A 27,249-nucleotide genomic window follows, 5' to 3' on the forward strand; every position below is an offset into this window, starting at 1 on the left:
CTTATTATTTGTGAGTGTATTGCCTATATATAGGTAGGTGCATCTGTGTCATGCAGTGCCCAAGGAGGTTAGAAGAGGGTGTTGGATCCTCTGGAACTGGAGTTATGGACAGTTGTTAGCAGCCATGTGGGTGCTGGGAATCAAATCCAGGTCCTTTGTAAGAGCAGCCAGTGCTCTTAACTGCTGAGCCATCTCTCCAGCCCCTGACTGATTTATTTTTATATTATGTGTATGAGTGTTTTGCCTTACGTGCGTGTAAATGCACCACAGTTATTAGCCACCATATGGGTGCTGGAAATAAGAACTTTCATGTTTAATTCTTTGAGTATTTTTTTTAAAAGAAGCAGCAGTGTCATGCTTTTTGTTGTCCATTTTCTCTGGATTTTCATAACAAATATAAAAAGCTATAATGGGAAGCTCAGGTATCAAACCATAAGATTAGAAAGTACTAAAGTGTTTTCGTTGTTTTCACTGAAGAGGAATTCATCAGTAGGTAGGACAGTGATCCACTTGATGAAAATGTGTCTTCTTTTTAAAAGAGGTTTATTTTAATTTTCTATGTATGTGTGTGTGCATTGGTGTATGTGTGTGTACCACATATGTACATGTACCATATATGTGCATGTGCCTTAGGTGGCCAGAAGAGAACCTTGGGTCTCCTGGAACTGGAGTTACAGACAGTTGTGAGCTACCCAGTGTGGGTGCTGGGAACTGAACACTGGTTCTCTGCAAGAGCAGCAAATCAGCCCCATTTATGTCCTTTCAAAAGCAAGGCTTAAGAAACAAGGCAGAGCAGTTGGGTGTTGTGGCTCACACCTTTCATCCCAGCACTTTGGAGGCAGAGGCAGGCAGATCTCTGTGAGTTCAAGGTCAGCCTGGTCTACGTAGTGAGTTCCAGGGCCTATGGGGCTACAAGGAGACCCTGTCTCAAAAATACCAAAAAAAGAAAGAAACAAGGGCTGGGCATGGTGTCGCATGCCTTTAATCCCAGCACTTGGGAGGCAGAGGCAGGTCGATCTCTGTGAGTTCAAGGCCAGCCTGGTCTACATAGTGAGTTCCAGGGCAGCTGGGGCTACATGAAGACCCTGTCTCAAAAAGACCCCCACCCCCCCAAAAAAAAGGCAGAAAGCTTCAACCCTGGGGAGAGGAAGACAGAATTGTTCTAAGCAGTAACTTCTGTCATCCTTAAGGACAGATTTTGATTTGCTATAATATCTGACGTGTTTCTGTTTACCTTCATTTAGGGAGATGCATTTATTTACATGGAGCCAGAGAAACAAGTGATATCCAGGTCTTCAGATGAATGTGTCGTGGCTCTGTGTGACCAGTGGTTAGTTCTTTCATCACAAGAAAATTCTGTCAGTCACTTTGGTCATTTGTGACTTAAAAAAACATAAATTTGTTCATTTCCAGGTACTTGGATTATGGAGAGGAGAACTGGAAAAAACAGACATTTCAGTGCTTGAAGAACCTAGAAACGTAAGATGGAGAAAATGAGGAGGAGGGAGATGAGATATGGAGGGTGATAAAGGGGGAGGAGACACTTTTGCTTTGTTCTTAGATTCTGTGAGGAGACCAGAAGGAATTTTGAAGCTTCCTTAGATTGGCTACAAGATCATGCTTGCTCAAGAACTTATGGTTTAGGTAAGCAGACTTTTCATGTTTCTATTTGGGTGACTTTGCCAGTTATACAGAAAATACACTTCTCCCCCTTCTAGTTTGCTGATTTAGAAGGGATAGGTTTTGGTTAGAGGGTGAGAGAAACTACCTTGTGCTAGAAATATGCCCCACTTTTATGATATGACCTCTTTTAAAAAATATTTTATTATTTTTTTTTATGTTTTTGAGTGTATTGCTTGCATGTGTGTAAGTGTACCTATATTGTGCAATGCCTGAGGAGGTCTGAAGACCGCCTCAGATTCTCTTGGAACTGGAATTATGGGTGATTGTTATCTGCCATATGGGTGCTGGGAACTGAACCCAGGTCCTTGCAAGAGCAGCCATTGCTCTTAACTGCTGAATCATCTCTCTAACCCCATGACCTCTTTATTTATGTATTTGTGTATATATGAGCATGTGTATGTGGTATTTCTGTGTCTCTGTGCGTGCACACGTAGGTGCACATGTACCTATGTGCATGTTGGGGGGTAGAGGAGGATGTCTGGTGGGTGCTTGGACCCAAATTCTGGTCCTCATGCTTATGCAGTAGTGCTCTTATCCACTGAGCCATTTTTCTAGCCCTGTGACTTTTTTTTTTTTTATAAAAGAACTTCACGTTTACTCATTTTGGTATGGTTTTTGTGCACTATTTTATCTTTATTAATTATTCAAATAGAATTTAAGAACTTAGGGCTAGGGTTGTGGCTCAGTGGTGGAGTCTTTGCCTAACTTATGCAAACCCCTGGGCTTAATTCCCAGTACCACAAACAAAACAAAACAACCCAAAACAACAACAGCAACAACAAATCCCCCAAAGCAACAAAGCTTCCTAGATATGCAGCTTTCTAAATGCCTAGACTCATCTTAAAAATGTATATTCTGTAGGAGATGTCTTTTGGCTTCTGTGGGCATTCATCTTTTTGTATTGCAGGTACTCGGCTACCTTGGGATGAGCAGTGGCTGATTGAATCACTGTCAGATTCCACTATTTACATGGCATTTTACACAGTTGCACATCTCTTGCAGGGGGGTAATCTTCATGGGCAGGCGGAGTCTCCACTGGGCATCAGGTTGGTAAATAGTTAAGGAAAAGAAACAGTTTATTTGTAGGTCTTGTGACATTTTGATTTATATATTTAGAAGTTATTTTATGTTTAATTTTCTTAAGAATTTGGTTAGCAGGATTTTGTTCCTTTCTGCTTTTTCATTATGTACCTGAGAAAAATTATTAATTAGCCCCTCCTGTGTTATCCAGTCCTGACTCTTAATGAGAGCCAGTTGTTCTTGTGTGATGTAACATTGAAGAGTTTCAGTTCACAGTGAGGTGAAAATTTTTATTGTTTCAAAATAATAGTTATGTTTGTTTGTTTTATTTTGATGCAGACCGCAGCAGATGACTAAGGATGTTTGGGATTATGTTTTCTTCAAAGATGCTCCAATTCCTAAAACTCAGATCCCAAAGGAAAAACTAGATCAGTTAAAGCAGGAATTTGAGTTCTGGTATCCTGTGGATCTTCGAGCCTCTGGCAAGGATCTTATTCCAAATCATCTTTCATATTACCTTTATAATCATGTGGCTATGTGGCCGGAACAAAGGTATTAAAGTAGATGTGAGCTAGATTTATTTATAGTCAATAGGGTGTCTTATGGCTTCAAGTATCGTAAGGAATTACTATTGAGGGTTTATTTTGATTTGTCAAATGTGCATTTTGCAGAAAGTACACTTCTATTTTATACATACCTCAGTCCATAAGCATGCACTGAGGGTTACATTTGGCCTGTTTGATAACAGTAATATAGCAGTTTTAAGAAATGTATAAAGTTTAAAAAGTTCATTGTGACCCTTTGCTGTCCTGGTCTGTCCTGATTGGAAAAAATGCTTATGCATATGCTGTCATTAGGTAGCTATATACTTAAATGATAACCACGTTGTATTCACTTGTCTGTCTTCTTCACATAATAGTGTATTTTAAAGATCTTTCTGTATTCATACATGTAGCCCCGCCTATGATTTTAAAATAGTTATTTATTTATTTATTTTTGGTCTTTTTGAGACAGGGTCTCCCTATAGCCCCAGATGGCCTAGAACTCACTGTGTAGACCAGGCTGGTCTTGAACTCACAGAGATCCACCTGCCTCAAGTGCTGGGATTAAAGGCGTGTACCACACCTGGCCATTTTAAAATAGTTGTATCACAGTCTGCTTGTGTCATAGTTTACAGAGCGAGTCCTTTACTTATTGCCACTTGTTTCTTGTTAAAAACAGGAGTACAGTTCAGGTCGCTTACGGAGCACCTTGCTGGCATGTGGGAGGCCCTCATCCTCATCCCTTACACTGTAGAAGCCAAAGCCAAATGATTGCAATGAATGACCTTGCACATTTGTCTAAATAAGTTTACTGGTAACATTTACCTCAAGATTTCATGGTTGAACCATAATCTTGCTTTAATCTTTGTTTTCTGCTTTGCACTATTTCTCTGTGAAGTGACAAGTGGCCTGTGGCTGTGAGAGCGAATGGACACCTCCTGCTCAATTCAGAGAAGGTAAGGTCTGGGAAAGGTGAATTAACTAGAGCTAAGAAAACTTTGTCGCTGGGTGTGGTGGTGCACACCTTTAAACCCAGCACTTGGGAGGCAGAGGCAGGCTGATTTCTGGGAGTTCGAGGCCAGTCTGGTCTCCATAGTGAATCCAGGCCAGCTAGGGCTACAGGGAGACCCTGTCTAAAAAAACCAAAAAAAAAGAAACCTTTGTTTAAGCTCTCTAGAGCTAACAGCATGAACTAAATTTTAATCTCTGAAGTGAGGAAGTAGAAGAGACAGTATTGAGGTTTGTTGTAATACTGGTATGTAGAGTGACACAAATTAGGACTGGAGGAGAGAGAAAAAATAAGAGAAATGAGGGCAGAAAGCATAGAAATCTTAGCATTGCAACCCAGGAGACCCTTCTTATAAAGTAAACACCTAGTACTTTTTGTTTGACAGTGTGATTTACAACTCTTGTAGAACGAGAATTTTGAACGTTGGGGGGATTTTTATATGTCATATAATGCTTCTTTGGTGTATATTAGTATTCTTTTCTGCAATGTTACTCCCACTACTTGTTTTCTTTTTTGAGACAGGGTCTCTCACTATGTAGTTCTGGTTGTGTAGACCAGACTGGCCTCGAACTCACAGAGATCCGCTTACCTCTGTCTCCTGAGTGCTGGGATTAAAGATGTGTGCCCCGACTCCCAGCTTTTTTTTTTGAAAAGATTTATTATTTTTAATTATGTATATGTGAGTGTCTGTATGGGTATGTGCATGGGAGTATAGGTGCTTAGAGGATGGAGGTGTCAGATCCCCTGGAGCTGGAGTTATAGGTGGTTGATTGTGAGCCATCCATTGTGGGTGCTGGGAACTGAACTCAGGTCCTCTGAAGAGCAGTATGCTCTCTCTTAACCACTGAGCCATTTCTCTAGCTTCATTGTTTTTCTTTTACTGACTCTGCACCTGCCTCTGATTCCCGAGTGCTAGGATTAAAGGTGCACCACCATGCCCCACTTATAGTATCCTTATAAGTGTTGTAATATGGGGCTAGAGATAGAGAGATGACTTGGCAGTTAAGAGCACTTGTTGCTCTTGCAGACAGCCCAAGTTTAGTTCCCAACATCCATGTCAGACTCTAATTCTAGTTCCATGGAATCTTCTTAAGTCTGGTCACCCATGTACATCACATACGCATGCCCACACAACACCCACATATGCAGGCATACACATAAATAAAAAAATCTTTATTAGTGTTATAATGGAAATAGATATAGATTTGAAGAAATGACAGATGATACAAAGTGAAGTATGAAGCATTCAATTTCACCAACACCCTAAAAGTAAAAGTAATTTAAAAAGTTTTTTTTTTTTGGCCGGGTGTGGTGGTGCATACCTTTAGTCCCAGCACTGGGGAGGCAAAGGGTCGCGGATCTCTTGTTGAAAACCAGCATGATCTACAAAGCGAATTCTATGCCAGCCAGGGAGACACAGCTAGACCTTGTCTCAAAAACATGCAAGCAAACAGAAAAACCTCATTTCTTTGTAAGTCAGAATTTGACATTTTTCTTTGTCTGATCATTGTTGTTCTACTGACTTTGTTAGAATTAGATGCTTTATTACCCTGCAGCAGAAAATTGGTGTTGGAGTCACTTCTTTGGCCTCAGCAAAGTTATAGTCATGATGTGAAACTTTTTTTTCTTCTTTTTGAGACAAGGTCTACCCTGTAGCCCCAGTTGGCCTAGAACTTGCCATGTAGACCAGACTGGCCTCAATCTCACAAAGATCTGCCTGCTTCTGCCTCCTTTGTGCTGGGATTGAAAGCATGCACTACCATGCCCAGCTATGACGTGAAATTTTAAAGCAGCAAAGAGTGCCTGCCTGTAAATGCTGCTTCCTAGGTGCCTGTCCCTGGCACAACAGGAACAAAACCATGGCAGGAAGGTCCTTGAAGAGGAATCCATTTCATTTCCCAATCACTCTTGACTATGGTAGTACTGTTAGGTAATCATCCAGTGTTCTGGCTGCACTGGAATCATTCCATACATCTAGCCCAGCCACCCAGAGCTGAACAGGTAAGAGACCACAGTGGACTGAGCTTAGGCTGGAGAGTCTGTCCTGATTGTGGCCCTGATAGCTATGAAACCCAGTCACTGACTTCCTCAACTGTAGTTTTCCCTCTAAGTCCTATCAAATATCTTCTTCCCATGTTTCAAATTCTATTCATGACCCATCTAATTACTTTGATTTGAGTTATTCTATTTATGTATATTCTTACTGATTCTGGTCACTGACTTTCTCTTTCAGATGTCAAAATCTACAGGCAACTTCCTCACTTTGACCCAAGCTGTTGACAAATTTTCAGCTGATGGTGAATATACATTTTAATCATTGTTGTTGTATAGATAGGGTCCTGTTCTCCTTAGATTACAGAAGACAAGGTAAAATTGCTATTTTAATTTCTTTTTGTTTTTAACACAATTTAAAAATATTCATATTTTCTTTGTGAGTGAGCAACATAATATTTAAATTAAAACATAAGAATTATTGACCTGGCCGGGCGTGGTGGTGCATGCCTTTAATCCCAGCACTCAGGAGGCAGAGGCAGGCAGATCTCTGTGAGTTCCAGGCCAGCCTGGACTACATAGTGAGTTCCAGGCCAGCTGGGGCTACTGGGAGACTGTCTCAAAAAGACCAAAAAAAAAAAGTGTTATTGACATAATCTATTCAAGAATAAATTTAGTGATGTTAGAGTCTTTAAAATTTGTTTGTTTGTTTGTTTGTTTATTTATTTATTTATTTAGTGTGTGTGCAAGTGTGTATGATGTATATGTGTGAGTATGGGTACCAGGTGCCATGGTGCACATGTGGAGGCCAGATGACAACTTTCAGGAGTTGGTTCTCTCTACCTTGTTTTAAGGCAAGGTCTCTCTTGTTTTCATACTGTGTGCTCTAGAATAGCTGGCCCATAAGCTTATGGGTGATTTTCCTGTCTTTACCTCCCATCTCGTCATAGGAATTCTGGGATTATAGATGAATGCCACCACATCTGGCTGCTTTATGTGGGTTCTAGGGATTGATATCAGGTTATCAAGCCTTGCATGGCAAGTGCTTTTTACCTTCTGAGCTATGCTGTTGGCCCTAGAATCTTTTAAGATTTATTTTTTATTTTGCTTATTTGTGTCTGTGTGCATGTGAGCATAGTGCCAAAGGAGGGCAGAAGAGGGTTGTTGAATCCCCTGGAGCTGGTGTCATCACAGGAGCTGCCTGCCATGGTGCTGAGGCCTGAACTCAGGGCTTCTGCAAGAGTAGTGTGTGCTCTTAGCCCCTGAGCCAGCTCTTCAGCCCCTAGAGTCTCCTTTAAATGAAACTTGGAATTATCAAGGTTCAGGGTTTATTTTCTAGGGCTGCTTCCAGAATCTACAGGAAGCTCTTACAGTATGATTCCTCCATATTTGGTATTTCTATTGATGTCAAACTTGGAAATAATTTTCAAAAACAATTTTTTAAAAATGAAGAAAAAAAAAACCCTGGGGAGTCGCTGGCTTCAGTGTTGCCACACTTTTATTTATTTATTTATCTTAGGGCTGCTGCATTTATTTTTTTAGTGTTCACCCTTTTATTTATTTTTTAGTGCTGCCACACTTGGTTTGTATTTGTTACGGGAAGACTTGGACTGGCCACCGGTCATCATGACACCTCTTCTTTAGTGAACATGGGTAACCCAGTTTGAATTCTTGTTTTTTCTCTATTAGAACCAAACTATTGAGGCTGGAGAGTTGGCTTAGAGGTTAAGAGCACTGACTGCTCTGGAAGAGGACCCAGGTTCCATTCCCAGAACATACATGGCGGCTAACATCCATCAGTAACTCCAATTACACTATAGTTTGACACTCTCTTCTGACTTCCATGGGCATCGCACAACATGGGTGCACTTATGTACATGCAGGCAATACACTCATACACATAAAACTAAAGAATAATAAATTAGTTGGGTATGGTGGCGGCAGAGCCACGGAATCTAATTAAAATTATAAAATGCAAACTATTCTGTTTCTTAGAAAACATTGTGAAACTATTGCTTTATTTAAATAATATATCCATATGGCTCAAAATTCAGAAGATATGGACAGCATGTACATTGAAAATACTTTACGAAGCCTGGTGTCGTGGTGCATGCCTTTAATCCCAGCACTCAGGAGGCAGAGGCAGGTGAATCTCTGTGATTCAGGGCCAGCCTGGTCTACATAGTGAGTTCCAGGCCAGCTGGGCTACTGGGAAACACTCTCTCAAAAAAAAAGAAGAAAAAAAAAAAAAAAACTCTCCTGTCCCCTAGCCTCCTACCTTTTCTCAGTTAATAGCCATTAATTTTTTCACATACTCTTCATCAGACATGGTTAGTGGTATTGCAGATCAGTACAACTTTCCCATAGGCTAACTTGACAACTCTAACACCCTTTTGGTCCAATAATCTCATTTCTAGAGACTTACCCCAAAGCTACATGCTTCAATAATACAAAAATATATACATTAATTACTTAAAAATGTTGAAATCAACCAAATCATCTCTTTGTAGGAAAGTGAGTTAATAAACTACAGCATGACCCCACGATGTAATATTATACAGCTATAAAAGAGAAAAAGAACTTATGAATTGATTGGAAATGACTTCCAAGATACACTTTTTTTTTTTGGTCTTTTGAAGACAGGGTCTCCCTGTAGCTCCAGCTGTCCTGGAACTCATATGTAGATCAGGCTGGCCTTGAACTCACAGAGATCCTCCTGCCTCTGCCTCCCGAGTGCTGGGATTAAAGGCGTGTGCCACCACACCCGGCCAAGATACACTTTTTAAGTAAACAACAAAAAACTGATGGACTGGAGAGGTGGTTCATTGGTTCTTCCAGAGGAGTTGGTTTTGATTCCCAGCATCCACATGGCGGCCAGCAACCATCTGTAACTCCAGTTCCTGGAGGTCTGACACTCTCTTTGGACATTGCTTTACATGGTGCACTTACATACATGCAAGCAAAATACTCATACACATAAAAATAATAAAATATTAAAAAACCGCAAAAGAATATTTAATGTGTGCACCTTTCATGTAACAAAGTAGTAGACATGTATCAAAAAATTAAAGAATATATTTAATTTTTTAGAAAGTAGGGAGTAGCTGGGTGTGGTGGTGCACGCCTTTAATCCCAGCACTTGGGGGTGGGGGGCAGGAGGCTGGTGGATCTACATAGTGAGTTCCAGGCCAGCTGAGGCTACTGGGAGGCCCTGTCTCAAATAAAAAAAAAAAAAAGTAGAGAATAAATTAGCTACCTATGGAATATGTGGGAAAGTATTGTGAAAAAGAGAATTGGGGGGCTGGAGAGATGGGTCAGTGGTTAAGAACACTGGTTGTTCTTGTAGAAGACCTGGCTGGGTTCGAATCCCAGCACCCCATGGCAGCTAACAGCTGTCCGTAACTCCAGTTCCAGAGGATCCAACAGCCTCTTCTATCTTCCACGGTCATTGCATGACACGGGTGCACTTACCTGCATGCAGGCAATACACACATACACATAAAATAAAAATAATAAATAAAAGAAAAAGAGAATTGGTAGTGAGGGTACGGAGAGAGCCACTCCTCTGTTACATCTGTGGTGTAGCTCTGACTCTTAGAACCTGATAATGTTTCTTGTACCAAAACAGTATATAATTATATTCAACTAGGGTGTGTGAGTGGCAGATGCAAAGTAAATTTGAACAGTGTTTATTGATTATTGCAAAGGAAAACAGCCACATTGAAGGTAATGGGGAAGTGCTAAACTCTTCTGAAAGTAGTTATTTCAGCCAGGTGTGTGACATATACCTGCAATCTAAGGACTTACAAGGTGGAGGCAGGAGGATCAGTTCAAGGTCATCCTCAGCTTCATAGTGAGTCAAGACTAGTATGGGTTGTGTGCAACCCTGTCTTTAAAAAAAAAAACAAACAAACTGAAACCCCAGTTGTTTTAATTAGACACTAAAGCTAAAGAACTTGTCCTATTTTGGTTTCTCTTGCTTATAAAACACTGACCAAAAGTAACTTTTGGGAGGAAAGGACTTTAGATGGCTTACATATCTAGATCACAGTTCATCATGGGGTGGTGGGGGCTGTAGGGAAGCCAAGGTAGGTGTTCAAAGCAGGAACCATGGAGGAGCACTGCTTACTGACTTATTCCCCTTGCCCCCTCAACTACCTTATTACAGCCCAGAGGGATGACGCTGTCCACAGTGGGCTGGGCCTCCATCAATTTGCAATCAGGAAAATGCCTCAGAGGCAAGTCCACAGGTTGATCTGATGGAGGAAATTCTCAATTGAGATTCCTTCTTTCCAGGTGACTCAGTTTGAAAAAACTAATCACAGAACTATACAAAATACTGCATTTTTTAACAAGTCCTCTGCAGGAGCCGCCAGTGCTCTTAACCAGTGAGCATCTTTCCAGTCCCGAGCTCATGGTTTTTAGTATAAATGTATGGACATAGAGTAAATAGAGGTGTTGTGTGGGTCAGTGCAATACACTTCCCCCCTGGTTCTCTGCCGAGAGCAGTGGCACCCCTGCAGCAGTGCAATACTTGCTGTCAGATCTTGATTTCTAAACACTATTCTGTAAAAGAAACTAGGACTCGTGGAAGAGATTGATTGGCTAGGTCAAGTACAAGTACAAGGTGAGACTGGAACTTTTGTGGCATCAGAAAACATCGAACTCTTTGGAAAAGGATGGAGAGATTTGGGGCCTTGTCCTTTTTTTTTGTTTGTTTTTGAGATAGGGTCTCCCTGTAGCCCCATCTGGCCTAGAATTTGTTATATAGACCATGCTGACCTCCAATTCAGAGTTCTGCCTACCTCTCTGCCTGGGATTAAAGGTGTGAACCACCATGCCTAGTGGGCTTTATCTTTTGAAACAGTCTTGAAATATAACCCAGGCTGACTCCAAACTTGAGATCCTCCTGCCTTCACCCTTCATAGGCAAGTGTTAGCTCATCCAGCTTGTTTCTTGCAGCACTGAGGATAGAACTCAAGCTCTTACCCTTCATATGGAAGTGTTCTACCACTGAACTTTGTCCTCAGCCCCAGCTGGGGACTTGTTGAACCGGCATAGGAACAAACTTGAAGGGACTCTCAGTGTCTCATGCTAGAGTGATTGAGGCATTGAAGTAAATGATAGCATTGGATTATAAACCAGTGAATGAAACACATATCTGTGAATCAGTACTGATATTAATTATGAATAGATTAGTTAATGGGAGAGTATAGACATCTTTTCCTTTGAAGTATAATGAATAAATAAAGGAAAATTGAATGAAATTTTATAAAAATCATTGGGCAAACACTAAGGGAATATTTGTTACTGGCAGTATCCACCAGTGGTTGCTAAAATCAGTGGACTGAAGTTTCAGATGAAGAGAGGATTATTAGCATATTCTCTGAGTATCTCTATCAAGGTGCAAACCAAAAGAAAAACAGTGAGTTTCTAGTGCAGAAACTTAGTGCATGACATCTTAACCAAGTGGGAAGGCTGGCAGCACCAGTGGCAGTCACCAGGGTGTATCTGCCTTAGATTGATACCAGTGACACTGTTGGGTTTCTTGGCAAAGGTTTGTAAATGCAGCCTCATGAGGAAATGTCTCATAAAACCAAAATTGGGAGTAATTCTAGTAGGTAACTAGTATCATCAGAAGCATCAAAGTCAGTCATGAAAGACAAGCAAGGACTGAGGAACTGTTACAAATTTGAAAAAGGCCAAAATACACAGCTGTTAAATGCACTGTGGGATTCTGGATTATGTTTGGAACATGAGAAGAATATTAATGGAAACACTTGAAAATTTGCACACAGTCTATAATTTGGTTAATACTATTATACCAGTGCTAACCATTTGGTTTTGATACTATGGTCTTGTTGAGTTGTAGCTTTTATAACATTTGGGAAAGAGGTGAATTGAATAAACTTAATTTGTTATTTTTCCCAATGTTTCTGTAAGTACAATTCAAAAATAAGAGGTTGAAAAGTATTAAAGCTCTTTGTATGTTCTATGAGATATTTAATGCATATATAGCTTTTCTGTTTGCATACATGTGTGGTGTGTGTGTGTGCGCATGTACATGAAGACCAATGATCAACCTCAGGTGCTGTCTACCTTTTTGAGACAGGGTCTCTCGTTGGTTTGCAGTTTACCAGTTAATGCTAGGTTGGCTGGCCAGCAAAACCCAGGGATCTGCCTGTCTCCAAGCATGTGCCACCAGCTTTTTAAAAGTGGATTCTGGAAGCAGAACTTTGGTCCTGTACCAAAAGTACTTTTGGTCCTTGTACATAGCAAGTACTTTATGGATTGAGCTGTCTCCCCAGCCCTAATGTATGTAGAAGTAAATATTGCTTGTTCTCACAGTGACATGCTGCACATACTGTTCCTTACTTCATCATCTTTGCTTGTTAGTTCATGTTTGAGATTGCACCGATTGGTGCACAGTGGATTCATTTCTTTTTCTAACATTCTGTTATAGAGATGCTTTATGGTTTACTTAATTCAGCCAATTGATGGAAGTTTAGTCTTTTTTTCAGTATCTTTAAATTGAAAGTTTTGGTAGCACAAGAGATGGCAATTGAAATAATAGTTATATTAGTAGAAAATTGAAAGAAATCTTAGAATTGAGAAATTAAATTGCATTTGTATACATAGGGCACCAGCATGTGTTCTCAGGAGGTCTCATGAGGCTGAGGTGTTGGTAAGGGAAACTACAAAGAAATGCACCCAGTTTCTTCTTCTGCCTCATTAAAGATCATTACCTCAACATGCCTGAGAAGAAACACAGTGATGCTAAGTTTATGTAAATTGATACAAATTATCTTGAGTATTTTAACATAGTTATGGACCTTTAAGTGATTTTTATTTTTCCTGTTGATCTAGTACAGTCCTGTAAAGCATCTGCTATTTCTTAATTTATGTGTAAGGATTGCAGTGTATCCAACAAGATGCACAGTTGTTTCTCAGTAATCCTCTGTGTGTGTATGTGTGTATATGTATTTTGGATTTTTGTGACAATGCCTCATGTACCTCAGGCCGACTTCATACTTACTATGTAGCTCAAGGTGGACCTTGAACTTCTGATCTCGCTACCTCCTAAGTGCTGGAATGAAGTGTGTGCAGCATGCCTAGCCTGGTCTTTTAAAGGGATTTTTTTCCTTCTTTCAGGAATGCGCCTGGCTCTGGCTGATGCTGGTGACACTATTGAAGATGCCAACTTTGTGGAAGCCATGGCAGATGCCGGTATCCTCCGTCTGTACACATGGGTAGAATGGGTGAAGGAAATGCTTACCAACTGGGACAGCCTGAGAAGCGGCTCTGTCAGCACTCTCAATGATAGAGTTTTTGCCAGGTAACCTTGGATCCCAGCACTCTTTTTGTGAGAATGGCTTAGTCTTAGTGCACTTTCATGTTCTCTTTTTCTTTTTTTCTAAAATAAGTTAAGTGATAATAACCACTATTCATTGAATGTTTACTTGTGCCAGATGCTATATTAGTCATTTTTATCTGACTTTATTCTCAAAGCAACCTTATGCTTACAGTGTTACTCAGAGAAACTGAGGTTTAACAAAATTATTTCACTAAATATCTGATGTTAGTAATTGAAAACTTGGGATATAAACTTCTATCGTCAAAACCTCTTCTTAAAAGCATTTTCCCTGCTTTCTTGCTTTATAGCAGGCTAAAGTGGTTAAAGAAAAAATAGATTAAGAAAAAAAGAGAAATATCTTCTTAAAAAATTTTAAGACATTTGCCAGCATTTTCAGATCAGAAGACATCCCAAGCACCAGTGCTGCAAAGATAAGCAGGACCTGGTCTCTGCTTGTTGACTAGCCAGCCACCAGTTGTAAATGCAGGACAGGGAGGAGGATTCAGGGGGCTCAGGGTAATTCTGGGGTTTTTGAAAAATAGACAGTAGTCTTGGAGAGGAGAAAGCATGTATAATCCATGGAAACGATGTGATATTTGAAGTACAGTGTGTCAAAGACAGAGGTGAGAGATCAGAGTCAGATTAGGCCAAATTAAATCTGGGGTGAACTGTTTTTCTAATATCCAATGTCAGTTACTTAACATGCAAGCAACTGAAGTCTTGCCACAGCCTTAGGTTGTTTGCATATTGTGATTTACACATCACTAACACTTTTTATCAAGGAGTTGGTGAAATTCAGGCTGGCCTGAAACCCACACCACTCAAGACTGACCTTGAACTTGATGCAGACCTCCTAGCTCAGCCTTCCAAGTACCTGGATTACAGGGCACCATGACCTCCAACTTCATCAACAAAATACTAAACAAACATTGTTAACTGTGTTGTCATAAGTAGGAGCCCTGAACCATGAAAGGACAGCAGCTGCAGTTCAGTAGACAGATAGACTGCAATGGTTTTAAGGAGGACTGAGACAGTTTTGTATTGAGCATTTTTTTAAAACAACATTTTTTTTGGTCTTTTTTTTGAGACAGGGTCTCCCTGTAGCCCCAGCTGGCCTGGAACTCACTATGGAGACCAGGCTGGCCTTAAGCACACAATCAGCCTGTCTTTGCTTCCACAGTGCTAAGGTCTAAAGGTGTGCACAACCACGCCCAGCTGTAAAAACAGCAATTTAAAAAAGAAATTTGTATGTGTATATTCTTGTGTGAGAATGGGTGCTCATGTGCCACAGAATGCATGTAGGGGTTGGAAAAGAATCTTAGTTGTTGGTTCTTGCCTTCCACCTTGTTTGAGACAGGTGCTCTTGTTTTCTGATGTGAATGATGGCCTAGCTGGATCAGGAGCTTCCTGGGAGTCTCTTGTTTCTGCCTCCATCTCACCTGAGGAGTGCTGGTATTACTGCATCTGTCTTTAGGCAGGCTCTGGAGATCTAAACTCAAGTCCTCATGCTTGCATGACAAGTGCTTTACTCACTGAGCTGTCTCCCTGGATCCTGTATAGAGCAACTCAAAATGTTTCTGATGTTCTTATTTTGCTGCTTATTGGCATATATAGCAGTTTCATATGTATAATATGTAAATACAAATATATGTTATATGAATATATATATGAGTATATAATAATATATTACAAAATATATTAAATATATAGTTGCCTTTAAGTTCACTAGCTTTTCTTTCCCTATTCAATAGTGAAATGAATGCAGGAATTATAAAAACAGATCAAAACTATGAAAAGATGATGTTTAAAGAAGCTTTGAAAACAGGGTTCTTTGAGTTTCAGGTACGCTATTCTTTTGGTATCTAAAACATATCAGCGTTAATATGATGTATTTTCTCCCTTCTTTCTTGCTATGGGATTTGCACATGCAAAGTATAGACTGAAAATCTTTTCAAGTTTTCCAATAAAATGTAATTTTAAGTAGTTTTTTTTGACATTATTTCTGTTGTATTTATTCATTGTGGAAAACTCTGCTCTTGTTTGACCTGTGAGCATTTTCTCATGGGTCCAATGACAGCTAAGTCTGAAACCCTTGAACTCCTGATCCTCCTGCCTCCACTTTTCAAGAAGTGGGATTATAGGTGTGTGCCACTGTGTCCTGCTGTGCAGAAGCATTTTGATTGATAATTGTGAAAACAAAAGTGTCATTAATTGCTATCAACCTGGAAGCAAATGCTTGCTGAGTTTTTCCACAAGGTGTCAGTATTTTTCCAGATTTGGCATTTCAGGCAGCATTTGTAGCTTTACTCCATCGGTTCTGTCAAATGTCACATTGGGATTTATGTAACTTGGTTTCCAGATGTGAATAAAGAGAAATGCTGAGCACAGAGATACTTGTATTTATGGCCCTTTTATATTACATTGTTCCTGTGCACTGCAGAGTCTGACCTTAGAAAACAGTTCAGATGGTTTAGCTTTTATGTCTCAGTTACAGAATGCCTTTTAAAATCTTTTAAAGTTGGGCATGGTGGGCTTATGCCTGTAATTCCAACATATGAGAGGCCTGAGGCAGGAGGATTGCTGTAAGTTTGAAGTCAGCCTGGATCAAATAGTGCACTGATAAAAATGGAATCCTGCGGGGTGTGGTGGTGCATGCCTTTAATCCCAGCACTCGGGAGGCTCAGAGGTGCTGGCGGATGGATCTCTGTGAGTTCAAGGCCAACCTGGTCTACATAGTGAGTTCAAGGCTAGCCTGGTCTACATAGTAAGTTCCAGGCTAGCTAGGGCTACAAAAAGCCCTTTTCCAAAAAAAAAAAAAAAAAAAAAAAAGGAATCTTTTTTTTTTTTTCTTGTCTCGTTTGGGTTTTCTGAGACAGGGTTTTGCTAAAACCCAAATGAGACAGAAAAAAAAGAGAAAATTCTGAGAATTGTTTTTTGTTTTTTTCTTTTTCTTGAATGCTGAGTGTTGAACCCAGGGTTTTGCACATGCTCAGCAAGCACTCTACTACTAAGCTACACTCCCAGCCCCCTTTCCTGAGAATCACTAATGTAAAGCCACAGTATTCTTTGGATAAAGTGTTGTGTATTTGCTTGGAGAATTTTGAAAATAAAGTGAAACTTTTATAATAGTTATTATGGAACTTTTTTTTCTGGTATTTTTGAGATAGGGTCTACCTGTAGCCTCAGCTGGCCTGGAACTCGCTATGTAGATCAGGCTGGCCTGGATTTCCACCTGCCTCTGCCTCCTGAGTGCTGGGATTAAAGGCACGTGCCACCACACCCTGCTATTATGTAATTTTTAAAAGACTAAGACTTTATACATTAAAACCAAGGTATTGAATTTTTCATCTTCATTTTTGTTTTAAAGAAGGTGAGAGAAATGTTAAATGATTTGAAATTTTATATAGGCTGCAAAAGATAAGTATCGTGAACTGGCCGTAGAAGGGATGCACCGAGAGCTTGTGTTCCGCTTTATTGAAGTTCAGACACTTCTTTTGGCTCCATTCTGTCCACATTTGTGTGAACACATCTGGACACTCCTCGGAAAGGTACCTCATTGGGTTTAAAGTGTTGTAAGTGGTATAGTTTTGACCTTATCAAATAAGTGTTGTGATAATATTGTTACCTAAGAGAAACAGAAAAGTAGTTTAGGAATGGTACTGGGTTATTCATCATAATTCTAAGAGATCGAAACAATACATAAGACATCATGTATGTACATTTGTTTATATACAGTGCATATATTTTAAAATGTAATCATCTGTATGTTATCTACAGTCTAATTACCACCTGCTAGGAAATGTAATACATTTAATATAGTCAGATACATATTTGAACACATTGTTCTTCTAGTTGTTAAAAAGGTAGACATATTTAGAAAGATACAAATAACAAATAGGAGCTGCTTAGAAACAAAAATATAAGGGTATATTTGTATGAATATTATTGTTTTATGTAAAACTCCTAGCATATATAGGGCTGTATATTTAGAGATGTTATATTAGCATTTTTAGTGTGAAGATAAATTCAGTTATTTCCCCAGGCTTGGAGATAAGTAGATTGGCTTGTTTAGTATTCCTTTCCAGCCTCATTAGCCAGGCTTTTGTGTTTTTCAGTACATGAACAGTGCAAAAATGTGCTCATGGTCTATATGCTGAATAGCCATACTTTCAATACTGGATGTATTAATAGGATAAAAACTGAGAGCATGCATAATTTATATAATAATGATTAAATTTAGGCAAATTAGCATTACATAATTTTCTTTGAAAGTGAGCATATGTGTGTGGGTATTAATATGCTTGTACAAATGGATGCTAATTAAGAATGTAGAGTCAGACTTCACAGCTTGAATTCTAGGGAACATTAGATCAGGGACTGTAGAAGTGTGCTATGTGTAGTCAGGTTTGAACTTAGGGCACACAATTACACAATTACAGATGGTAGCCTTGGTATGAAACTGTAAGCAATAATTATAAGGAGTGTTATTTAATCTCACTGAACCTTTTTTATTTTTAAAGCCTGACTCAATTATGAATGCCTTGTGGCCTGTGGCAGGTCCTGTGGATGATTCCTTGATCCGTTCCTCACAATATCTCATGGAAGTAGCACATGACCTCAGATTACGACTCAAGAACTATATGATGCCAGCTAAAGGAAAGGTGATGTTATCCTTTACAGAAGTTTTTTAAAGATTATTCCTTATAAGAATTTGATCAGCTGACATTTGACAGTGATGAAAATTAAGACTGATTAAAATGTTTGGTGCTATGTTTATTGTGGATACGGTTTGAAGTTAGTATTTTTAAATGTTAAAGGTGGTAGTAGTAGGTGCTGAGTCAATGTTCTCATCTTTGATTTACACAAAAACAGGTTTTCTTTTTCTTCTCCTATGCAGAAAACTGACAAGCAACCACCCCAGAGGCCCTCACACTGCACCATCTATGTGGCAAAGAACTACCCTCCTTGGCAACATACTACCTTGTCTGTTCTGCGTAACCACTTTGAGGTGATGCTCTCAGACTTTTCCTCAGTTCTGTTATGGCCTACTTATGTCTTGGTATAGGACTTTCACAGTATCTGGGGAAAGAAGGCAGATGGCCTTGTTTAATTCCCTCTAGGCAGGGAGTGTTCTCTGTTATTCTTGGTAGCTAATAAGTAGATGCCAAGGGAAAAGCTGCTGTTTTTTTCACTATTTCTGAAACTTTCTTACAAAAATATACTGAATCTAGTCTGTAGTTAAACAGTGTGTCGTTCCCCGCCCCCCCGCCATCTATATAGCTAAAATGATGAAAGAGAATAGAATTTTCATTTTTAATTTATTGTGACTTGACCAGTGGAATTTTGAAGGCTTAACTTTATAATATTTGAAGTAAACTGAAGCTTTGTTCTTCAATAATTAAAAAATAAAATTTAGGTTGATAATTACCTATGGAATGGTAGCACTCAAAGATGTCAAATAACTATGAAATAAGATAGTTCCGTTTATAAGAAACTCAATGCTTCAGGTTTAACTTTTCTTAGTAGAAAAAATGTTTTTCTTTGATGTTCATAGTTTGGAAACAAAGTGAGTGTTATGTAACTTTGATTTTTGTGCTCAGGTTATTTGAACAGTTATTATTGGTAGACAAACCATTGAAGTGTCTTAAAAAAATGAAAGACAGCTGAGCGTGGTGGTACACGCCTTTAATCCCAGCACTCGGGAGGCAGAGGCAGGCGGATCTCTGTGAGTTCAAGGCCAGCCTGGTCTACATAGTGAGTTTCAGGGCAGCTGGGGCTACAGGGAGACCCTGTCTCAAAAAGACCTAAAAAAAAAAAATAAAAAAGAAGAAAGACAGTAGCTGGGTGTGGTGGTGCATGCCTATTTTTAATCCCAGCACTCTGGAGGCAGAGGCAGGCAGATCTCTATGATTTCAAGGCTAACCTAGTCTACACAAGTGAGTTCCAGGCCAGCTGGGGCTACAGGGAGACATGTCTCAAAAAGACCGCCCCTCCAATAAAAGAGACAAAATAGGGATTATGATCAAAATATGAAAGAAAAAAATAATTTTGACTTCAGAACTTTATTAGAATTTTGCTATAATGCTTTTCATTGCAAATTAAAAAATATTCAGAAAAACTGTTTCTAAAGTTGTAAAATGTAATGGGAAGCAATGTTTTGCTGTTCCTCATGAATATATTTTTATGGAGAGCCCCACCTTTGATTATGTGTATTAGAAGTAGAAGGTGGCCTTCAGAATCTGCTTGCAGATTTTAGTTACAGTAAGCAAATGGGAAACACAACCTCCACAGTAGAGAAAATGAAACGGCCTTGGCTGATTCCGGATTCACACCAGCAGGTCCAGGAAGCAGCTGAGGGTGTGTAGTGCCCCTGCTGTTAAAACACAAATTACCTCTTTCATTTTAGGTGTCTTATTTTTACTTCATGTTCTTTGACCAGGTAGTCTATTGTTTTGAAACAATGTCTTTTGACATTATTAATTTCTTTTTGAAGTTTTACTTGTTTTCATTTAAAAGAACTAAAAGAATGTTTACAATCCAGAAGATCTGTACATAGAACATGGTACCTTTTTGGTGCCAAGGAAAAGGAATGTTTCCTACCATCTTTCTTCTTCATTGACAAGTAGAGAAAACACTGTTTTTCATGAACTTTAGTAAAGTTTAAAATTGAATGTAAATAAACCATTTAAAATCATACTGTGTATTATTTCCATTTAGATTCATGCTGTGCCTTTTTTTTTTTTTTAAGTGTTTTTGAGACAGAGTCTCCCTGTAGCCCCAGCTGGCCTGGAGCTCGCTATGTAGACCAGGCTGGCCTCAAACTCACAGAGATCTGCCTGCCTCTACCTATGCTGGGATTAAAGGCGTGAGCTTTTGGGCTTCTGTTATTAAGGAAGATAAATATTCAGGGTACTGTACTTGGTTTTTCTTCTTTAGACTTGATAAGCATGCATTTTCAGCATTGGCCTTAACTTTGACCTCCCATGATGCTCTTGCTAAACACTCTTGTCTCCAACAGACAGAGGCTACCATTCTGTGTCTGGCAGAGTTGTTAACAGGCATTCCTATGCTCTTACATCATCTTTAAACTATTTCTCTTTACATCCCTCTCCCTGCTCCCATTTTTAGGCCAACAGTGGAAAATTTCCTGATAACAAAGTCCTTGCTAGTGAACTTGGTAATTTGTCAGAATTGAAGAAATATATGAAGAAAGTTATGCCTTTTGTTGCCATGATTAAGGTAAAAGTACCTGTGGACTTGTACAACTATGACCATATGAGAAATGGTTAAACAGGACAAGAGAAGAGGAGAAGCCTTGGTATAGTCTTCCCCTGGAGATGTACTAAAATAGCACCTTTCCATCAGTGGCTGTGAGAAGTGAGCTACCAGATCTTAGATTTATCTATGTGGAGTATGTGAAAATATATATTACAGAAGAAAAATCAGCTTAGAATTGCTGCACTAAATTAGTTCCTTCATGTTATACCTTCGTTCTTTTCAGTTTTGGCTATGTTAGGGTGTTTTCACTAGATCCTTTTACTGAAAACTTATTTCTACATTTTTGTAAATTTAGCTGAGAAGGAAAAATTTGGTGATAGTCGTTAAACCTGGGTTTCTGAACAATGACTATTGATACTTTGGAGTGGTTAATTCTTCGTTATAGAACAGTTCTTTAGGGTTTCGCTATCAGACTGAGTAATAATGTATTTTTTAATACTATTGTTGTATTGGCAAGCAAAAGTAGTTTTACAAATGTTGAAAATGATTGACAAATCTGGGACTAAGAAAATGGCTTTGAGGCCAGGAGCTGTGGTACACACCTTTAAACCCAGCATTTGGGAGGCAGAGCCCAGCCTGGTCTACACAGTGAATTCCAGGCTAGCTGGGGCTATGGGGAGACCCTGTCCCAAACCAAAATGACCAAAAAAAAAAAAGGTAAAAGAGAAAATGGCTTTGTAGGGCTAAGACTGTGGCTCAGGTGGTAGAGTGCTTGCTTAGTATGCAGAGTCCTGGGTCCCCAGTACCACATAAAAGTGGGCATGTTAGTGCATACCTGTAATTGTAGTGCTTGGGAGGTGGAAGATAAGAGGTTCAAGGACATCCTCAGCTAGCAAGTTCAAGGCCAGCATAGACTACATGAGACCCTGTTGCAAAACTGGCTTTCTAGTACTTTTATGGAGAATGGAACTAGAGAATGTTTTAGTCCATTTTCTGCTGCCATAACAATACCATGGACTAGATAATTTTTTTTCTTTTAGTGGTATTGGCAGTTAAATGCAGAGCCTTGAGCCTGCTAGGCAAACATCTAACACGGAGTGACTCAGCTCAAGACTAGATAATTTGTATAAACAGTAGGAGTTTTTCTGGGTCATGGTTCTAAAGCCAGGGAGGTAACAGAGCAGCACTAGCATCTGGTTGATCTCTTTGTGAGGTGTCATCATGGCAGAAGGACAGGTAAGGAGCACCTGCAGTACATGTGGAGGGAAGCAGGCTGAGTTCATCCTGTATAAAGGCATGAATCTACTGTAGGTGGTAGACAAAAGCAGTGGGTAACAGGAATCATGTGGGGCTACTTTCACATAAGTGTAACATACTTTGCTAGATAGCTTCTGTACTTATGAACTTGGATCACTAAGGTTATGTTCTGAGTAGCAAACATTTAATGTTGAAGATAATTAAGAAATTGTTTTGTGAATACCCAATTATCTTAGTACGTATGTAGTATAACTTTCATTTTTCCTTTAAGTTTTTCGGAATATCTTTAGGAATTTTATATTTGCTACTTTGGAAAATTAAAAGTTTACCTGAGAGGTGGTTTTCATACATTTCTTTGGTTCCTTGTTACAGTGAATTCTTTTGGTTTGCACATTAAGTCAGTGTTAATAAAAGATGATAAAACCATATTTATTTTTGAAATTTGAAAACCCCATGCCTTCCTGTCTTTCAGAGTGCTGCCTTAAATCTTATCTAATTTTAACTGATAATTCTGAGCAAGTAATTTCATTAACAAGCAAACATAGATAAGAGAAATCCATGAGTCCCAGGCCTTTCCTTTAACTGTTGAAATTTAAAGATTGAGAGAATGAATATTTATGAGGAAACAGATTCTTTTCAACCTATCCTTAATGTGATTTTGTTTTTCAAACCAAATAACTTTGGTTATTAGGAAAATGTGGAGAAGAAGGGGCCTCATGTTTTGGATTTGCAATTGGAATTTGATGAACAGGCAGTGCTTATGGAGAACATAGTCTACCTAACTAATTCTCTTGAGGTAAGAAGGTAGAGATTGTAACTACTAATCAGCTGTAGAAAAACCACAATCTAGTTCTACAACCTTTTATTATAAACCTTTTTTTAATTTTTATTTTATTTTTAGAAGAAGCATTTCATTACAGCTTTAACATCCTCAATAATAATTTCCAGAGCAAAGAAACATCTCTTTCAAAAATGGCTATAAAATTTTTAGGTTCACAGTTGAATTAATACAGTTATACAATATTGAACTCTGTATAAATCCTGTAAGACATAAAATTGAATGAGTTTTTAACCTTTAAAAAAGATCTCCATTTCATTTTAAAATACACTGTTTCTTACAGAAAGACTCATTGTTTTTGCTAATAACACTTAGGTATTGGCGCATGCATCTCTAATCTGTATGTATAAACCTTTGTATATACTTCATCTCCTGTGTTTCTTTTGCCAAATACATCATTAATAAATATTTGAGATGAAAGCAAATGAATAGGTATAAAAGTTGTCTTGTATGTAAACAGTGAAATGTGTATGGCTAGGTATTCTCTCAGATTGACTTTAAAACAGCCAGGAGAATCCCCAGCAACACATATACAAACAACAGCAAAATAAAAGACAGAGACAGAGAACCTTATAAGATGTTTTTGAAGACTCTCATACTATGGAGCATTATGAATTGCTCCCACCTCAAACTTCAGATTCACCAAATTGAATTAATTATAATCCGGGGTTCCTGATACATTAACAATCACACATTCTTACACAGATTCTCAAAGCTTTCCTTTAGCTTAGGCAAAAGGAAAACTAATTTGCTTAAGAGTACTGTTTTAGAAGACTCAAAACATCATTCTAAAAATATTGCCACTAAAATGAAAACAAATATAGGCTTAGAGTTTGACCAAAAACTGTTTCATGGAACACAGAAATAAAAGAAAGTTCTAAATGAGAATTGATTTTATTCATTATTACTGTGGGGTTTTTGTTGCAGTGATTGAACCAAGAGCTTCATGTATACTAATCCTCTTAATAATGAGCCAGATAGTAGACATCTATTTTTATGTATTTCTCTAAATGCTCATATATATATTACCTAAAAAAACTGTTCTTGGATTTTGTCACTTAGACAGAAGAGACATGCCTTAGAGTCAGTCATCTTGCATTCAGAAATATGCAGGGTGTTACATTTCTAAACTTTTCTTCCATTTATTTAACTGAAACCTTTTTATTCTCAAATAATAAATTTTGGAGCTTCTGCTTGTCTAAGTGGAAAAGTTTTATGCTGATTTCTTGTTTTTCTTATAGAAACTGCCAAATATGACTGTATAAATAAAAAGCTGTGAGACATCTAAGATGAATGTTAATAACTGATTACAGATTTCATTTTATGTTGATAAGGAAAACAAAAGAATTGCAGAGACCATTTCATGTTAAATGGAGAAACTAGTTTGCTCTTGGTGAAATGAAGTGGTGATTAATTTCAGTCATATTAAGTGTTACTAATCTTTTCTACTCCTCCCCCCCCCCCCCCCCCACTAGAACTTATAGAAGTCAAGTTTGCCTCCGAAGCAGAAGATAAAATCAGGGAAGATTGCTGTCCTGGGAAGCCACTTAATGTTTTTAGAACAGAAGTAAGTTGAAATCATACTGGATCATTGCCTCTTAGACCTAGAAGAGACCTTAGATAAGGTCATTGCACCAAGGCCCATTATTTTACAGGGAGAGATAAGCAGGACACAGAGAAATTAGGTAAATAGTTTGTTTCATGCCACAGTTAGGAATAGGGCTCGGCCTGAGGTGTCCTACTTCTCTGTGCAGTACTTACTTTTCCTAACTTTACTACTATGGATGGTATTAGTTATTATTTGTAGTTTTTAAAAATAAAAAAATGCCGGGTGTGGTGGCACATGCCTTTAGTCCCAGCACTTGGGAGGCAGAGGCAGGCAGATCTCTGTAAGCTCAAGGCCAGCCTGGTCTATATACTGAGTACTGGGGCTATAGGGAGACCCTATCTCAAAAACACCAAAAAAAAAAGGGGGGGTGGGCAGCAGGGGGAGGGCTGGAGAGATGGCTCAGCAGCTAGAAGCTCTGGCTGCTCTACAGAGGACCCAGGCTTGTACCCCCATGCCAGCTAAAAACTGTAACTCAGTTTCAGGGGATCTGATGCCCTTTTGCCTCTTCAGGCACCAGGCATGCATGTGGTACATATACATATATGCAGGCACTCACATACACATAAAAATAAATCTTTAAAGAAAAATAATGGTATTCTGAACATGGTCTTTATTTTTAAAAAGTAGGGGGCTAGAGAGATGGCTGAGAAAGTAAAGAGCACTGGTTGCTCTTGCAGAGGACTTGGGTTCAGTTCCCAGCCACCCACATGATGACTAACAACCATCTGTAACTCTAGTTCCAGGGGATCCAGTGCCCTCTTTTGCCTTCTGTGGGCATTTCACACCCTGGGTGCATTTACGTACATGCAGGAAAACACTCATACACATAAAAATAAATAAGTAAAAAATTATGAAAACTAGCTTTGGGTAAGACTTTCTGAGACAGTGGCAAAGAGCTTTCAGATGTTTATTTTGAGCCTTAGTTTGACTTATTCAAGGCTTCTTGTTTTTGTGTATAAACCAGGTAGATATATCATCTTAATTTATGGTGGAATTGCTTCCCCCCCCCCTTCCTTTTTTTGGTTATTACTGGTGGGGAAAAAAAAAGGTCTTAAAGATTCTATTTACCCTCAAGAACTCCATTCCAATTTGGACTACAATTGTGACACCATATAATGACCTGCTTATCTTGGTAAGCTGAGTACTTATATATATATACAGTTACTTTTACCACATTTAATTAAAAACAGAAAAGGTCTGCTTTGAAAGACTCATGATCATGGGGACCTCTCATTGCATTATGCGGTGGGAGCTTTCACAAGTGCAATCATGTGAACCATGGGAATAAGCAAAATAGTGTTCTCTATACAGATATATTATTTCAAGCCACTTTGCAGTATTCTGTTTAGTTTTTCACAAGATTCGGTTGGCTTTTTTTCCACTTAAAATAATAAGCAGGGTTCTTTACTAATGTTTCTGTAGTGCTAGATAGTGTGGCATATAACTGGGCTTAATTCTTGTCTTACTACTTAATTGTCTTTATGGCTTTTGCTAATTTCTTAGTCTTGGTTGTCAGCTTCTCGTTTGTAAGAACTACTTTTCTGGATATAGAAATAATGTATAAGTTGCTTCTTAGAGTGATTTATAGTAGAGAAATTCAACAAACGATGATGTTGTGGAAGAGAAAATAGAATTATTGTTATTTTCTGCTATCAGTTTGTCTATTGAGAGAGTTGTAATCAGTTTTAAAGATATCTCATTGTAAACATGAACTTATGCAGCTTTTCTTTCATATGTGACTCTGTCTTGGTCATGATTTAGAATATCAGAATTAGATACGACTTTACTGAGTAATGAAAATGTAGCAAGATTGCCCTTGCTTTGGCAGTATTCAAGTTAGATATCTTGTATAGTTATTTATTCTTTATTTTTCTAGCCTGGTGTACCAATTTCCCTAGTAAATCCCCAACCATCCAATGGCTATTTCTCAACCAAAATTGATATCAGACAAGGAGATAGCTGTGATTCCATAATCAGACGTTTAATGAAAATGGATCGAGGAATCAAAGGTAAATGATTTCCTTCAAACTCACACTTAGAAGTAGCTTCTGTATTTGATGAATTGTAAGCAGAGGAGACGTAGAAAAGTTACATGCTTGAGGATAGCTGTGTAACACTGTGGAAAGACTTGGGCCCAGAATCAGGAAACCTGGATTCTTTAGGTCTTGTATGGTTAGGAAGCTCGGTGACTTCCCTGTCATTTAAATGCCAAGATGATTTCTGTCAGTGAAATGAGGTCACTGGATTAGACATTTTTTTCACTGGCATATTTCTAGGGAAAGGGGAGAAATAGAATAAAAGTTTTTTTGAGTATTTTCCATGTGTTAGCCATTTATTTATTTATTTTAAAAGACAGGGATCTCTCTGTAGCTCCAGCTGGCCTAGATTGCTATGTAGACCAGGCTGGCCTGGATCTCATAGCAATCCACCTGCCTCTATCTTCCAAGTGCTGGGTTAAAGGCATGTGCCACCACACTCAGCTACAGTTAATCTTTCAGTAACCTTAAAGGTATTATTCCCTTTGTACAGATAGTGAAATGAAGACTCACAAAGGTTAAGTAACTTCCAAAATATGTTCAGCTGATAAATCCTGGAACTAGAATTCAAATTTGGTTTGACTCCAAACTTGGTATTTCTTCTAAGCAATGTGCCTCCAGGTAAAAAAGTAAATAATCTCAATTTCTGATCAAGATTGAATATATTTCCTGTGATTAAATTCAGTATTTA

General features: G+C 38.7%; 1 protein-coding gene across 2 annotated transcripts in view; it reads left to right on the plus strand.

The window, feature by feature from the left end:
* The window catches only part of Lars (leucyl-tRNA synthetase), a 70,638-nt gene that overhangs the window by 35,051 nt on the left and 8,338 nt on the right, over nucleotides 1-27,249 (plus strand). Inside the window, exons 16-31 of one of the 2 annotated variants that reach the window (XM_017795225.2) lie at nucleotides 1,245-1,330; nucleotides 1,414-1,479; nucleotides 1,562-1,644; nucleotides 2,591-2,729; nucleotides 3,043-3,255; nucleotides 4,144-4,201; nucleotides 6,488-6,551; nucleotides 13,399-13,582; nucleotides 15,352-15,442; nucleotides 17,008-17,148; nucleotides 18,121-18,261; nucleotides 18,498-18,608; nucleotides 20,729-20,839; nucleotides 22,767-22,871; nucleotides 24,385-24,480; nucleotides 26,399-26,531. In XM_017795225.2, the coding sequence (XP_017650714.1) occupies nucleotides 1,245-1,330; nucleotides 1,414-1,479; nucleotides 1,562-1,644; nucleotides 2,591-2,729; nucleotides 3,043-3,255; nucleotides 4,144-4,201; nucleotides 6,488-6,551; nucleotides 13,399-13,582; nucleotides 15,352-15,442; nucleotides 17,008-17,148; nucleotides 18,121-18,261; nucleotides 18,498-18,608; nucleotides 20,729-20,839; nucleotides 22,767-22,871; nucleotides 24,385-24,480; nucleotides 26,399-26,531 (1,822 nt within the window). The remainder of the gene's footprint in view (nucleotides 1-1,244; nucleotides 1,331-1,413; nucleotides 1,480-1,561; nucleotides 1,645-2,590; nucleotides 2,730-3,042; nucleotides 3,256-4,143; nucleotides 4,202-6,487; nucleotides 6,552-13,398; nucleotides 13,583-15,351; nucleotides 15,443-17,007; nucleotides 17,149-18,120; nucleotides 18,262-18,497; nucleotides 18,609-20,728; nucleotides 20,840-22,766; nucleotides 22,872-24,384; nucleotides 24,481-26,398; nucleotides 26,532-27,249) is intronic. The other variant, XM_029557925.1, reaches the window with a different exon arrangement.

This window comes from Nannospalax galili, unplaced genomic scaffold (assembly GCF_000622305.1).
Source record: "Nannospalax galili isolate Female #2095 unplaced genomic scaffold, S.galili_v1.0 scaffold328, whole genome shotgun sequence".
Taxonomy (NCBI): Eukaryota; Metazoa; Chordata; class Mammalia; order Rodentia; family Spalacidae; genus Nannospalax; species Nannospalax galili.